Source organism: Platichthys flesus, chromosome 14, assembly GCF_949316205.1.
Source record: "Platichthys flesus chromosome 14, fPlaFle2.1, whole genome shotgun sequence".
NCBI classification, from domain to species: domain Eukaryota; kingdom Metazoa; phylum Chordata; class Actinopteri; order Pleuronectiformes; family Pleuronectidae; genus Platichthys; species Platichthys flesus.
In genome coordinates, this window is record NC_084958.1 from 8,624,396 (window position 1) to 8,639,536 (window position 15,141).

The following is a 15,141-nucleotide window of genomic DNA, read 5'->3' on the forward strand; positions in this document are numbered from 1 at the left end:
CAGAGGTTATAACCACACCTTCATTCAGAAGAAAAAAATCTGTTTTTAAACTGAAAAGAAACAATACTGTGACATGTACTGTGTTGATTATTATCATTGACTGAGATTAAACCTGTTTGCTCTATATATACTTCCTCAAGTCTATCAATCAGTAATGTTAGAGTTATTAGATTAGTTATTATGGGTGAAATGGGAAACCACCCTGGGGCCTAAACGACTTATAGGTGCACAGGATTTTATTCATTGCAACTTTTAACAGTATGCAGCCATCACTTATGTTTGTTATACTTGTAATTAAACTTTCATGTCCCAGTATTTGCTATGACAAATATGGATAACTAAAGTCACTGAATGTATATGATTTAGTGATGATTTACATGTGAGCTGGGTTATTTGAGAGGATCATTTACTGCAATTGATAATCTGTCACATTGGTGTAGTGATAAGGCTGCAAAGTGGCAAAATAAATAAGAGACAATAACAGCACCGGTTCTGAAACTTTCTATGCTGCATCCCGCCACGTCCCTTTCCTCCATTGTGTGTGTGTGTGCGTGTCTTTTTCTTGGAAGAGATAAACAGCTGTCCAAAGGAAGCGGCGCTGGCTGTGATCAGATTGTTTGGAGCAGGAATGATCAGCAGTGATGGAGTACTGGGAAACAACTGAGCAGCAGGACAGGAAGAAACAGATGGTCTTCACCAAACACCGCACAGACAGTGTTAGAAATCTCGGTGTGTCTTAGAGTGTGTATGTGTATGTGTGTGTTTGTGTGTGTGTGTGTGTGTGTCCTGAAGGTAATCAAAACTTTGCTCTGCTTATACATCAACACGTGCACATATAGGCTCGCTCTCTGTGTTTTGCCCACATGCAGAGTGGGAGTGTTTCCATGGAGGATGGCCTGTCCCACCTCTGCACAACAAAAGCAGGCCTGTTTGGAGGCTGGCAGGAGCAGCTCCTGATTAGAAAACGGTATGCGGTGGAAACAGCTGGCCTGGGCAGGGAGGAGGGAAGAGCTGTTATCTGAAGGCGACCCCGTCAGGCCAGCAGAGAGGAAACACTGACAGGGAAACAGGAAGCCCGGCCGGAGCACAGCAGTGGTTTGATGGGAAAATATCGCGGGGGTTTACCCTATGGGTTTAGCACAGGTGTACAGAGAGAGAGGGAGAGACAAGGGGAGGTTAAAGTGGATGTATGTATGTATGTTTGGAAGTAAGGAAGGAAATTAGAAAGGAAGGACATTTAGGAAGTAAGTAAAGACTCAGACAGTAAGTAAAAGAAGAAGTAAGTGAAGTAAGGAAGGAGGTAAGTGAAAAATGGAAGAAAGTAAGTGAAGTAAGTATGTAAATCAGGAAGGAAAATATGTAAGGACGGAAGGACGGAAGTTGGTTAGGAAGTAAGGAAGCAAGTAAGGTAGAAAGAAAGAAGGAGGACCTTCATTGTTGTTGTGGTATTAGACACAAACGTTTTTTTAAGTGTTTCTCTGCTGGCTTGCCTCCACTGGGTGACACATTGTTCAGAATGCGTGCAGCGTGGCTGCGTGGTGTCGCTGTGAGGACGACATGTCGTCTGGAGAGCGTTGACCTCAACAGCTCTGATTCTCTCAGGCTGTCTGGTCTGAGGCTGTTAACTTATTTATAGTTGGCTTGAGGAGAACATGTTGAATAATGCAATGGAGGCGCGGAGGCCACAGCGGCTGAACTGCAGCTGCGCCAGTCATTAGTCCAGCTCCACATTCACCCGTTTAAACATGTGTGTGAGGAATATTATTAACATCTTTTATGTATTGAGTAGTGCTATGCCAGTTAAAATGCACAAGCACTAATCATATTTAAATTAGGAAAAACTCAAGATTTTGAATAGCCTGCAAGTTAGAGCTACATTTTTAATTATGATACATTTGCCTTATAACTAAACTTTTTTTTAATGCTTTAACTTTCCTTATATTCCTAATGATGCTAAATCACACATTGACATGTTATTGATTGAGATAAAAGGGAACTTCATTCATCCAGAAATACATTTTTCAAGCCAAACACTCTCAGTTTACGAAATAAAATGTGTATTGGTGCTTGGAGACCTCCACCAAGGCCAACGCCCTATCTCGCCATGTTAAAGAAAGTGCAAAAAAAGGTTTCCGGAACCGCCAATTTAACTGAATTGATTCAAAATGTAATAGGTTCTTTATTGGGTTATACTCAAGCCCTCCAAACAATTTCAAGGAAATCAGTGTGAGTATTTCTGAGTATTCTTGCAGACAAACAAAAGGGCAATGTAAACACAACCTCCTTGGCAAATGTAATCCATTGAAAAGAGTACACTTTTTGTCTATAGATATAGAACAGAGTGGGATGATATAAAAACAGTGAAAAAACTGATTGGTGCATCTGACTAAAGACAAATCTCTTCCAACTAAACCTTGGAAAAAAAAAAATCACCTTGTAGTTTGGACTTTTTTGAAGCAAGTTGATCTTACTTGATTCTTGGGTTGTACCCTCATGGTTGAATGCACTTATTTTAAAAGCTTCAGCTAAATGAAATATGACGTAATATCTTATTTGAAAAAGTTTGAACAGATAGATGCATCTTAGTCAAACATTACAAATTACAAAAAATAAATATAGATTGTAGCTGGGGAAAAACTTGCATAATTTTAAATAGATTTGATTGACTTTGATTAATTAAATTGAATTTACATTGTGATCTTGATCAGCAAGAAATCAATGGCATGCATATTTATATTGGATTAGATTTGGTTTTATGTCCAGCCCCACAATATTTCAACATCAGTTATTGGTAAGTAATACCAGTTTACAGTTACTAGAGATGCTGCACGTTAACCACTATATAACCTGCTTGTTGTATTTCTGTGTTCTCTCATCTTTATCTTTGTTATCTGACATCTTCATATCCTTCTGCAAACCAGTTCCCTGGACCTGTCCAATCAGATTATGATTCCAGTGAGACACATCCTCATTTCAAAGTAACTAGATCAATAAAACACTTGCAGGCCTGCATTTTTAAAATGTGCTGTTCTCTTCAACAAAGGAGCTCTTGTTTTGGTCCTAACCACTCAATTTCCCCTTATTCCTATTCCTCTAAGCTTCTTCCTCTTCCCTTTAAATTGTCTACATGCTGCGAACGCCCTGTTACTACAAATATGTAAAACACTGATGACTTCATGTCACTGCATTGAGATGATGCAATCAATCACCTCATCTATTGAATTTTGCTCTGGTCTGTTGGATATCAATTGGAGCAGGCCTTACTTTGGAGTGACTAATAATTGACTTGTGGGTAAGTAATAATTGACAGTAAATATCGGAATATACTTTTTTCAGCAATGTATATTTCCTCACTTGGCGTGGCTCACTTGTGTTGTTTTCATGAAATATGTAAAATGACAATGTCCAATTGTTATAATGTATCTATCCTTGTACCTATTTCTGAACACAGATATATGAGCTGGTAAACAAGCCGATATTCAGGACTAGACTGTGAGGTGATTGGTTGATTTAACTTCTAGCTAGAACGGCACTAGTATAGAGCACAAACTGTACCTTTACCCAGTTCTTTTTCTCACATTATAAAAGAAAGGGATACAAAATTCATGGTTCCATCCCTATTTCAAGATCAGCACCGACATATATAACTGTACAGAAGTTTCCCCGGGCAAGATGCTGAACCTGAATGGCCTCTCATAGATGTTGAATGCACTAATTGGAAGTCCCTTCGGAAAAAAATGTCGGCTAAATGACACGTGAAGTAATGTACAGGGGTTGAAATAAGCAAATACCTCCTATTATATCACATTGAAAAACTCTTGATTTGGATCCACAGAACATTTTATAATTTTCAGTCTCCTAAATGTGGTTAGGTTCTTTCATTGTGATTAATGCATTATTCTGATTTCATAATGTTAAGGAGAGAGAGAGAGAGAGAGAGAGAGAGAAATATACTGGATCTGCCTCTTTCTACAGATTTGTGCCAAAACCTTTTTTTTCTTGGCCCATGTCTCGTCCTTTCACCAAGTTTTGTGGAAATCCACTTTTTCTTGCATAATATCATCTGAAAATATAAACAAACAAACGGACAGGAGGGAAAACATAACCTCCTTGGTGGAGGAAAACAAATAATTATTTGGTATGGCATTTCTCTTCTGAATGATCTTTAAATGTATGATATATGAAACATTTTATTAAAAATTGTTTGTTATTGAATAGATAAATGTGGTTTATAATGCAATGCTTGTGCCACCCATACCAAACTCCTTGATATACAGTTTACAGTATCAGTTTGACATAAAGCTAAAGATAATACATGTTTGTTGTTTTTTGTATAATTTTAATTTGAATTTAAATGTCGATACTTGATTTTACTGCAAACACTCAAGCATGTGCATATAGAAATAAAAATGCTGAAGATCTGTCCTTTACCACTAGAGGTTTTGGGTGCAGGTTTATGTACACCTTGATTTCTATTATTTTTATAGTACTGCTATTGACATTGAAATAACAATGTATTTTCTTTTAATTCGTCAAACTTTACAAAAAGATTCAATATATTTCAAGAAAATTTGAAAAAAACTAATTTTATTTATTAATCTTATTTTTGAAGTGGCTCCTATGTGTTAACCCGAGGCTGAGTCCCACCGAGCAGCAGCCCTCCTTTTAAGATGGGTAACTAATAAATGAGCGGGTAACTAAATATTCAAAAACACTACGTAATCCCAGAGTACATTGCTCCACTCTCTGCATTACCTAATCCCACAAAGCACCGCGGGGGGCGTGGACATGGCTTGTTGTCAGAGCAACCTGCATGTCATTAGACCCGCCCCGCCCAGCACATCATCTCGAGCCAATCGGAGGCCGTAGAAATGACATCATTGTTATTTTCAGTGGCGCTGCAGCTTAGAGGTGGATAAAGTTCGTCTCCACGTTGGAAGTGATAGAAAGTATTATCCCTATTCAGCGTGTAGTTTCCACACCGAGCGGCGGAGGATCAATCGAACCGGGAAAGTAGACGTGGGAGAACTTTGACGCTCTGCGGAAGAGGAAGGATTTGTTTTGTATCGATGATCGGTCGTGTCACAGGAGAAAAGTTTTCTCAGGACACCAAGTTGTCAAGTGAGTTGAACTTCAACAATAGGCGGACTCTATCACAGGACAGAAGGGGGATCCGGAGTCCCGGGACACATGTAAACAGTGGATTCGAGTGCGATCAACGGAGAAAACGAGTCTTCCCTCAAGGTGATTCAAACTTTATGTCCAGGAAAATGGAAGCGACCTTCTACGACGAAGCCGTGAGCGCGTCTAACCCCCAGCATGAAGGCACAACGGTGTACGGCTTCAACCCCAAAACCCTCAGACAGACGATGACTCTGAACCTCAACGACCCGAAAAGCTTCAAGCCCCAGCTCAGCGCCAGGGCCCTGGACATCCTGACCTCCCCCGACGTCGGGCTCCTGAAGCTGGCCTCGCCTGAGCTCGAGCGGCTGATCATCCAGTCCTGCAACGGGCTCACGACGCCCACCCCGACCCAGTTCGTGTGTCCCAAAAACATCACCGACGAGCAGGAGGGTTTCGCCGAGGGGTTCGTCAGAGCCCTGGCTGAGCTCCACTACCAGCAGCAGATCCCGGTGGTCCTGCCCGACGCGCTGACCGGCGCCACCAGCAGCGCGGCATCCGGAGCTGCTGAGCCCGAGGGCGGCGGGGTCCCCTACAGCTGCACGGTGCGCAGCGAGCCGCCGGAGTACACCAACCTGGGCAGCTTCGGCCGGGATGCGAGCACCGCGTCTGCACCTGCCAGCGAGAGGCACCCACCCGCGGCTTACCCGCAACCCGCCCACAACCACATGGACCAGCAGCTGGCGGCGGCGGCTCACCAGCACCAGCGCCACACGCGGCCGCACGCCCTCAAGGAGGAGCCGCAGATCGTGCCCGAGATGTCCGGGGACACGCCGCCGCTCTCCCCCATCGACATGGAGAACCAGGAGCGCATCAAAGCCGAGAGGAAGCGCATGCGGAACAGGGTGGCCGCCTCCAAGTGCCGGAAAAGGAAGCTGGAGAGGGTGTCCCGGCTGGAGGACAGGGTGAAGAACCTGAAGAATCAAAACACGGAGCTGGTTTCCTCCGCCAACGTCCTGCGGGACGAGCTGGCCCTGCTCAAACAAAAGGTCATGGACCATGTTAACAGCGGCTGCCAGCTCATCTTGACGCAGCAGCTCCAGGCGTTCTAGAATGCTATAAGGGAAAAACAACCGAGTGGCACTTTTTGGGGACCAAATGCAGCTTAAACGGGCCTTTCCAGCCTCACAGAGGAGCCTCAGCCATGTTTCCTCGAATCACTACTCAGGCTGTTGATGGTGACTGACAAGAGACTTCTAATTGGTCAGTGTATTGAATTGGACAGGAAAGAAGCCAGCAGACCTAATGCACGAATCACAGCTCAGAGGGAACGTTTCATATATCACACCATGTCATTTTGTTACATATTTCTGTGTTTAATTGGTTTCTTAAAAAAGAAAAAGAAAAAATCCATCCAAACGAGAAAAAAATGGAATTTGTAATTTGTACAAGGAAACATGGCAGGTGTCCACAACAGCTAAATGTCAAATTAACTGTGGCCCACACAGACTTCCATCCCGGCTGGACTGTCAGTCAGAGCTTGTGTGGGATCAGATGGCACATGGAGAGAGAAACACAATTTGAGCCAGGCATTGTCCCGGCAGATTTCCCAGTATGTCCAGTATATGTATAAGGATACAGACTTGAGTCTAGCACTGAGTATCCCACCAGCGAGCAGCCGATTTGTACAGATTCAACACTTAAAAACAGTTTCACACCATTACGCACGGACTCTGGTAGGTGTGTTTGTAGCGTTTACTGACAAATACTGCCTTACTTTCTTAACCCCCCTGTGTTCAAACAGCTTTGTGATATACGTGTAACTAATGTTAGACCTGAATTAACACTTTGTAATAATATTTCTACGCTGTATTTTCGAGCACTTCGACTGTAAATATGACGAAATAAAATGTTAGACACGCGTAAGTGCTTGTGTGTGCTTGACAATCAGAGGATGGAAACGAGGTGTAGAGAATGAAATAATTGAACGGAGTCTTTATGTGAAGTGTTTGTTATTGAAGGAACTGGGCGGACGGGATGTTGAGTCACCAGAGTAGAGAGCGACGTGCGCGTAATGGCTGAAGCTGCGCTGCCTCCTATTGGCCGGGGAGGTGTCGGAAGTTGGCTGCAAGCGGCCAAATATGGCAAGAGGTCCTGAGCCTAGCCCTGTGTGTGTGTGTGTGTTTGTGAGTCACCATCCTCCAACCGCAGCTGGTGTCTCCCAGTAGAAGAAACCAATACAGGAAAATCAGACTTGTTTACACACTATGGAAGTGTATTGGGAAAAATAAAAAAAACATTTTAGGATGAAAATAATACATCGTCCAAAACAAGATTCATGTTTTATTTACATAAAGTGCTGTCTGTAAAATTAACCAAATACAAACAACATTTGTGTAGAAAAAGATACAATTTTATACACATCTGAACCCTGTACTAAACACACGCGGCGAACACACAAACAATGTGGACCACCGACACAGAGGGACACTTCGGAGATTCGCAGGAAATTTGTCACTGTAGGTTTATGAAGGACTTAGCTTTACCCATGTGGATCCTAAAGACCCAACTCACCCACAGTCAAATGAAAGCCATGTTTTCAGTTACTCCTCGACTAGACCTCCCCTTACGATGTAATACAAACTGCTTGACTGACATCTGTAAAGGAGGCTGTACACATCTCTATCAGTCTGATTGGCCCATTAAATTAGACATAAAGATCACCATAGCGTTGACCCCAACTTCAGCCTTACATGAGGTCAAATCAGCCAGAGGACATAAAAACACCAGCGTGGATTTCTTTCTTTCTACGGGCAGTATGTTGTGAGCTGGTCATGTACACAGGACAATGGGATTAGGTATGGGCTGTAATGTTTTCTTAGAAGCTGTTGTTATCAACAGCTTTGGTGCACATCTGACAATGTGAACGAGATGAACTGCAGGCCACGCAGCCCCACTTCACTTGATCCCTGCTTCAAACCCACACAAACCAAACACAGTGCAAGTTGGGCTGGAATCCTTGATTTCTTGTCCGGCGCCCTTATAGCTGCATTTGAATTAAACGCAAATATCACATCCTCACATTTAGAATCTCACTGTATGACAGAATTTAAAGTTATGGCTGATCGACCCCCAAATGTGCTGACTGGACACACAAGAAGAAAGCAGCTACAGTGCGTCAGGTCTTCCATGTTTTTTTCTGAACACACTGTAGCTGATCCATTTGAGGATAAAATCGTGTTTGGTTCCTGATGATATCCACAGTTTATGCACAGTCCTGTGTCAGGACTCCTCAGCTGACGTGCATGCCCCCTTTCCCAGCGAGCCGCTGCCGGTGGACGTGGTCTTGTTCTAGTTCCTCGTGGCTCGGGTGCCAGAGCCGCGACAGGATGCGCTCCATGTTGAGGGCATACATGGTGTGGGAGGGCATCACGCCATGGTGAACCTACACCAGACCAATGGTACAGAGGATATTAGACCATAGAAATGTCTGATGGTTAAATGGTGACAGACCAGAAATATATAATGTGAATAATTAAGTGACAAGCAGCTATTACAGAACAATTCACAGACACAAACAAACATGTTGAAATGTCTAATAACAAGAAAATACCGATTTTTACCTTTTTGAAATATAGTATACAATTCTCGGAATCCCTGTCACTCAGTTGTGTATATTTTAAATTGTAAAAACAATTATTTTCTATGTGACCACGTATTATTTTCAAGTTCATGACTTATAAACATTGTTACTGAGGCTCTCTTACTGCTACGCACTTCTGCTTACTCTCTATATATACAAATCAAGAGGTAATATGTCACAACTTCTATATATGAAGCTTGTGTTATTAGGATCAGGTCTCTTGATTTAGATATTTTCAAAGATTAGGGTTGAAATCAATGATAATGTTCTCAATTTATTTTTACTGAAAATTGCCTGTTACAATTTAGCCCAGAACCCACAAATAATCAATTTTGTGTAACTACAGCAGTGGTTCTCAACCTTTTTTCAGTGACGTACCCCCTTTGAAGAAAAAATTCTGCCGAGTACCCCCTAACCAGTGCAAAGCATTTTTGGTTAAAAGAAAGATGTAATGTGATTTATTAAGCCTTGTAACTAGACACATTCAAATTTAAAACTCCATCAATGTCCTTAACATTGCTCATTTGTAGTGGTCTCTCTTGAACTATTTCGAAATAAAAAGATATAAAAATAACTAAAGACTTTTATTATTATCTCAATATAAATAAAGATTTGTGCACCTCAAAATAATTATCAACTTAAAGTGACCTCTTTTGGGATCATAATAAAGATATGTTCTCAAACTGAACTCATGAACTTAATTATAGCTAAACACTTCTTCCCAAAAAATAAATCATTAACTTAGTTTTAAATAAAAGATTAGCTCAAAACATATTTTTTTAATATTTATCATCTTAAAATATCTTCTTTAAAGATCGAAAAGAATACTGACAGGTAGCTTGTTTCCGTTTGCTTCGGGGAGGCTTTTCGCATCGTGTCTTGAGATGACCTGAATTCAGAAAGTTTCCTCTTAAAAAACTCAGGTGGCTTACCAACATGACTTTCATGTTTTGTCTGGAGATACCGCTGAAGATGTGGTGGCTTAATGCCACTGTTGGCTAATCGCTCCCCACAGAAAAACAAAAAGTGTAAATAACTCAATCTATGTTATTGTTAATATTATTGAAGTGTCTTTCTGTTATTTTATTGTGAAATATTTGCGCGCTTTAAGGTCATACAATTTCATTTCCGCTTTTGTATTACATGCTTTTATTTTGAAAGGGTACCGGTAGAGACGCGGACTTCTTGTTATGAATCATTAACTTCACAACGGAAAACTTTTACGTTTTAGCGCCCCTCCGAAGAGGCACAAGCTCTCACGGTGTTGTTTAGGGAAGGCTCTCTGCTCTGGTATCGCCTTCTTTTGTACTTGTCCCTCCGTGTTTCAGCAGCATTGCGGCTGCACTTCAACGCGACTCCATTGTTGAAGTTTTCAAGGCAGGTGATGACAGGTGGCGTGTGCCAGGTTGGGTCAAACCATCGGTATGGGGGAGACTCTGTTTTTTTAGGATAATTAAATTGAAAAGCCTACTGAATATAAAATTTAGTTCATGAACTTACACTTATATTTTATTGAATATTTGTTTAATAACAATTTTTCAAAGATTTGTGAATGGATGCTAATTTTAAATATATAAAAAAAGAATCTCAAGTACCCCCTGGAGTACCTTCAAGTACCCCCAGGGGTACGCGTACCCCCATTTGAGAATCACTGAACTACAGAATAAAAACACCAGAAATTCCTGAAGATTGAGAATCTGACTAAACAGCTCTGTTTCCTCAACTCTTATTAACATCAAGGTTTTCGGTCGATTCATGACCTAAATCTGGCAACTGCATATATTTCATTAACTCTTCGGGATATCAATGTATTCCGTTTGAGTTCTTCCCATCATACAAGTTACAGCTGAAAATCCTTCAACTGGCCACATCTGTGAGAACATTCCTCTTTTACCTGCAACGCCTCCAGGAGATCGAACAAGCTGATTGGAGAGAGAGGCATAGGAAGAATGTCGGCAGAACAAGCCAACAAGTGGACAGCTTGTTGTTCAGCCTCATCAGGTGACACTTGAGGTGGTGGACCAGCAGGGAGAGAAGCACTTGGAGCAGGACTGCATGACAGAAACAATTAACAATCACTGTGAACTGAGAATGTGATCCTTATTGCTATAACTCTCTAATGACAGCCACAGAAACAATTATTACCGCTGCAGATTACTGGATGGAAACCATGCCAAATACCATTTACAAAGTATTTATCTTTCAGAGCAGCAAGGGTTTTTAGGTTAGCACTAACTCTTTTTCTTATGATTAAACATTCACAATGTTTATAATCTTGTAAGAGCCAAGACAGTTCTTACCATTCAGTGACACTGTGGTAAGCAGCGAGGCTGTTTTTCAGATAAGGTTGCGGCGTGACATCACTGCCAAAGGCGTAAGGGAAATGACCGTCCCGCAGCCGATACGCCTTCCTCCGGGTGATTACAGCTGTCAGGACGTCTTTCAGGTGATGCTGGAATAAATCAGAGCGGAAAGTAGAGCTTTAGCCAATCACATAAGAAGTGGTGCACAACATGCATATATATATGTATATATATGTATATATATGTATATATAGCATGACAACGAAAAGGTCAGTCTCAAAATGCATCTTTACCAAACCAAGACGAACACTGTGTGACTTTGTGTTGAACCCATGGGTAATTGTGTGTCAGCTGGTCAGAAACTGAAAGTAAACAAGGATTTCTCCTCTCGCTGTGAACTCCTCCGATGCAGCTTCATGTCCAGCGTTTGTGGAAATAAGGCTGTTGCATCAGTTCCCTTTTCTCAACTAACGTTGTAGTTAGGTGGCTCGCACACACAAACAAACCCTTATGAAACCGTGATGTTATGAAACCGCGGTAATTGTAAAATCGTTTAATCCTGACATCCCTAATCGCTCGCTAACTTCTGACTTTCATCTGCGTCAGCAAACTGTCTGCAGTGAGACCACAGGCAGACAGTTTGCTTAGTGGCAGGCAGGTACACCAGCCAATCCTGTCATTCATTGTTAATAACAGTGCTGCGAGGGACAGACACCGGCTTTTTACCCAAACAATTTTATGGAATATATATATTTACTTGGATTGTCAAAATTAACATGTTAACGCGGTATGATTAACATATCCGCCCACGCTCAGAGAGACACACGCAGTGAGATCAGAGCTCGTTCAATTAAAGCAGCCAGTCAGTGAATTTGTAGTAGAACCGCGAAACAGAGTTTCTCTGGTCTCAGCTGCTCAGAGATCAGAGCTGCGAATTAGAGCAGAAGCTGCAGCTGGTTTGTACCGAGCTAGAGTTTCTGTGTCCTTCTCCACTCTGACCTGCTCTCAATATTTTCTTTTTTAAACTATAAAAGCCAGACAATCTTGTGAAGGGTTGTTCGGCCTAAGTGGAGGTATGAACTACTGAATTCTAGTCAAATATAGTTAGCTATTCTTAATACAGCAGGAAGAAATGTGGTCACATGAGGTCACATGGTAATGATCAGGACGTGTGTATTTATAACACCACATACACCAACAACCATTTATCCACAATCATGCCTAATCTCCTGGTGAACCGTTTCTACAAACCTCCACAGCATGGATCATGGTGCTGACAGCGTCATCTGTGATGTTGTCCAGGCCCAGCTCAAAAGCTGTCACCATCATACGGGCCTCGAGCTGGCCCCGCGTGGGCAGCAGCAGCGTGTGGGCGCTGAGACGCAGCTCCTCCTCCTCACCTCCCGCCTCTCGCGGGCTGAAGGGCTGGGCGGCGCTCAGAGGGTTCTGAGGCTGGAACCGATGCTGAAGACGCACAGAGGAGATACACTCATTCAAATGATAAAGTCAAATGTTCAGACATTTCAAGATTAATTGAATATCATTAACATTTAAAAAAAACAATGCAATCATGACATCAAACATCATTTTGAGATCAATGATTTAAAAAGCACTTACATCAAATTTCTGTCTCGTGGAACACTTCTTCTTCCCTTTTGGTTTGCCAGGCTTTGAGGCAGAGCCACCTTGCCACTGTGATGGTCCAGTGCCCTCTAGAGGACAAAATAGAACACAACAGCTTTAAGACACTTCAATGAAGATGCACCAGTTACAACTTTGTTTTTTCCGTTAATAAGATATGTATATAATTTCAAAAATATATTGTTTATTCCTGCTCTGAAGCAATGAATCATCACGATATTTTTTTCCCTCCGTTTATTGATTTCAGTAAACTTTTGGTTTACACTTGTTGGACGGCACTGAAAGACTAAATATAAAATTCCTTAATCACAGGACATTTCTTACTTTGTCCTATTTAAGTTGTGTTTATCGAAATGGGGACGGAATGATACTCCTCACAACAGCAGACAGTAAAGTTACAGTATATGAAGGTATTGAGATAGAACACAGTACATTTTTAAAACAAACACACGCTCACACGCAGTTTTAGAAACACTAAACACGTTCAAAACGTTCCTACCTGGTGTGGAGACGATGATCTGGCAGCGTGTGAGAATGGCCAGGAGAAAATCATTGTGAATGTGAACTGCAGAGGAAGAAGAAGGGGAAATTACTAAATAAGCATCATGTTTACACACGACACAATTTACATCCCAACAGAAACAATATCAATGCAGTACTTCCTGGGTACTAACCATTCTCCTGGGCCAACAGACGACGGGCCTCAACGTCAAACTCCTCCTTACTGATCTTCTGTTTGAACCACAGTTTCAGATTTGCCCAGTAACTGTAAAGATGCAACGAATAGAAACATAAATAATATTCATATATAATATTTTTTTCCACAAAAAACTCTAGGCTAAACACAAGGTAGCCATCATATATCTGTATCTCTTGTTGGATTCATCTGTGTACAGTATACTAGCAGCACCGTTATCGTTTGTCCATCCTTTATTTGTTGCTCTTGTTTCACCTCAAGCTAATTGAAGGTAAATGGATACACCTCTCCAGACTTGTCTTACCAACCTGCATCATCATCGAAGTGACAACTACAATGTCCAACTCGCAAATCTACGTTTCTTTGTATCATTTCACCCTGAAAACAAATAGTAAACACTGAACTCATGGATGCTACCAGTTCTAGCGAGCAGGCTACTGTCGGTATTACTTTGAGTTTTCGCAGCAAACCCACAGACACGTTCAGAATTCAGCGTGAGAGAAAGAAAACCACGCAGACATCGTTCCACTCACTGTTTGACGTTATCGCCGATCGCATCGGTTAAATTCTTCTTTGCGATCTCCAGCTCGCTAGCATGAGCCGCCATGGCGTTCAATCGCTCCTGCACTGACGTCATCACCCAGCGACACTGCGTCCCACCGGTTTTTTGTATCCGAAAACTTTATTGCACTGTAATTATGTAGATATAATGGTAAAATATTATTTTCCGATGAATAACCCTGCATTTTTTCAAACAGCCAAAAGCTGTTAATATGAACTCCTTGTTTGGAAAACGTTATTTCAAGTATATATTCATCTGTAGTATTATCTAAATTATGTCTGTGCAACGCAAAGGTTCACGTACAATCCAGCCACTGTACTCTCACACTGTACAGGTTTGTCTTGTTTTTACAATTTATATGGGTTATTATTCCAGACATATTTATATATTTCTTTACACTTAACTACTATTATCATTACACTTAAGTATTGCATGTTACTTATTATTATTTCTTACTAATGTCTATTTTAGGGACAATTAAAGGATTATCTTATCCTAAACAACATAATATCTACTTTATTATCCCATTATCCTTGTTTTTAATATCTATGCTTTGTTTCTATATATACTGTTGGGGCCATATCACATTTGTATTACTATCTGTGAATATAATGTTACAGTGTTCTCTTTCACATAGCCAGTTTGTCAAATTGTATTGCATTCAGAACTATCTATTGAGAAAATACCTCAGTGTAAATAAAGCATATATATGTTTATGTATAAGCTTTAATATATGTATATATATAATTGCAGCACATCGTGTTTTTGAGAATAAACCGTTTATGAAGGCTGTTAAAGATTGACTATGTCCACATGTCAGCAATACACCACTAGAGGGCGCCATCGTATCCTTTAAATCCTGCAAAGTTACTTCTACTTCACATTTTAGTGCATTAGAGCTGGTTAATTAAACCAATGCTTTTGCAGTTGCTTCATTGAGGAGTTAAAACACAACAATGTGAATTTCACACCCAAACACACAGTGCAGCGAGTTCTAAGTAAGTTTTCTTCTCTTACGGCATCATGGCTTCACTGGAGCCTGAGCTAATGTGTTAAGATTGTGGCTCTGGGGTTGATGTACGATTCTGATCAATGCCAAGAATGTGACCCACGAAGCCCTTTCAAATAATTATGTCTGGAATAAAGCTGAGTTGCAACAATTTATAACAAAGTC

At 41.2% G+C, this 15,141-nt stretch overlaps 2 protein-coding genes across 2 annotated transcripts; one reads left to right on the forward strand and one right to left on the reverse strand.

The window, feature by feature from the left end:
* Nucleotides 1-4,902: 4,902 nt before the first annotated feature.
* LOC133968957 (transcription factor Jun-like) lies at nucleotides 4,903-7,047 on the forward strand. Its single transcript, XM_062405229.1, has one exon. The coding sequence runs from the start codon at nucleotides 5,070-5,072 to the stop codon at nucleotides 6,231-6,233; it is 1,164 nt and encodes a 387-aa protein (XP_062261213.1). The 5' UTR covers nucleotides 4,903-5,069; the 3' UTR covers nucleotides 6,234-7,047.
* A 404-nt stretch (nucleotides 7,048-7,451) lies between these two features.
* Nucleotides 7,452-14,047, reverse strand: tada1 (transcriptional adaptor 1). The gene is made up of 8 exons (XM_062405231.1): nucleotides 13,939-14,047; nucleotides 13,383-13,474; nucleotides 13,208-13,273; nucleotides 12,685-12,779; nucleotides 12,319-12,531; nucleotides 11,065-11,216; nucleotides 10,659-10,815; nucleotides 7,452-8,566 (listed from the first exon to the last, which is right to left on the reverse strand). The coding sequence occupies exons 1-8, from the start codon at nucleotides 14,040-14,042 to the stop codon at nucleotides 8,414-8,416; spliced, it is 1,032 nt and encodes a 343-aa protein (XP_062261215.1). The 5' UTR covers nucleotides 14,043-14,047; the 3' UTR covers nucleotides 7,452-8,413.
* Between the last annotated feature and the right edge of the window lie 1,094 nt (nucleotides 14,048-15,141).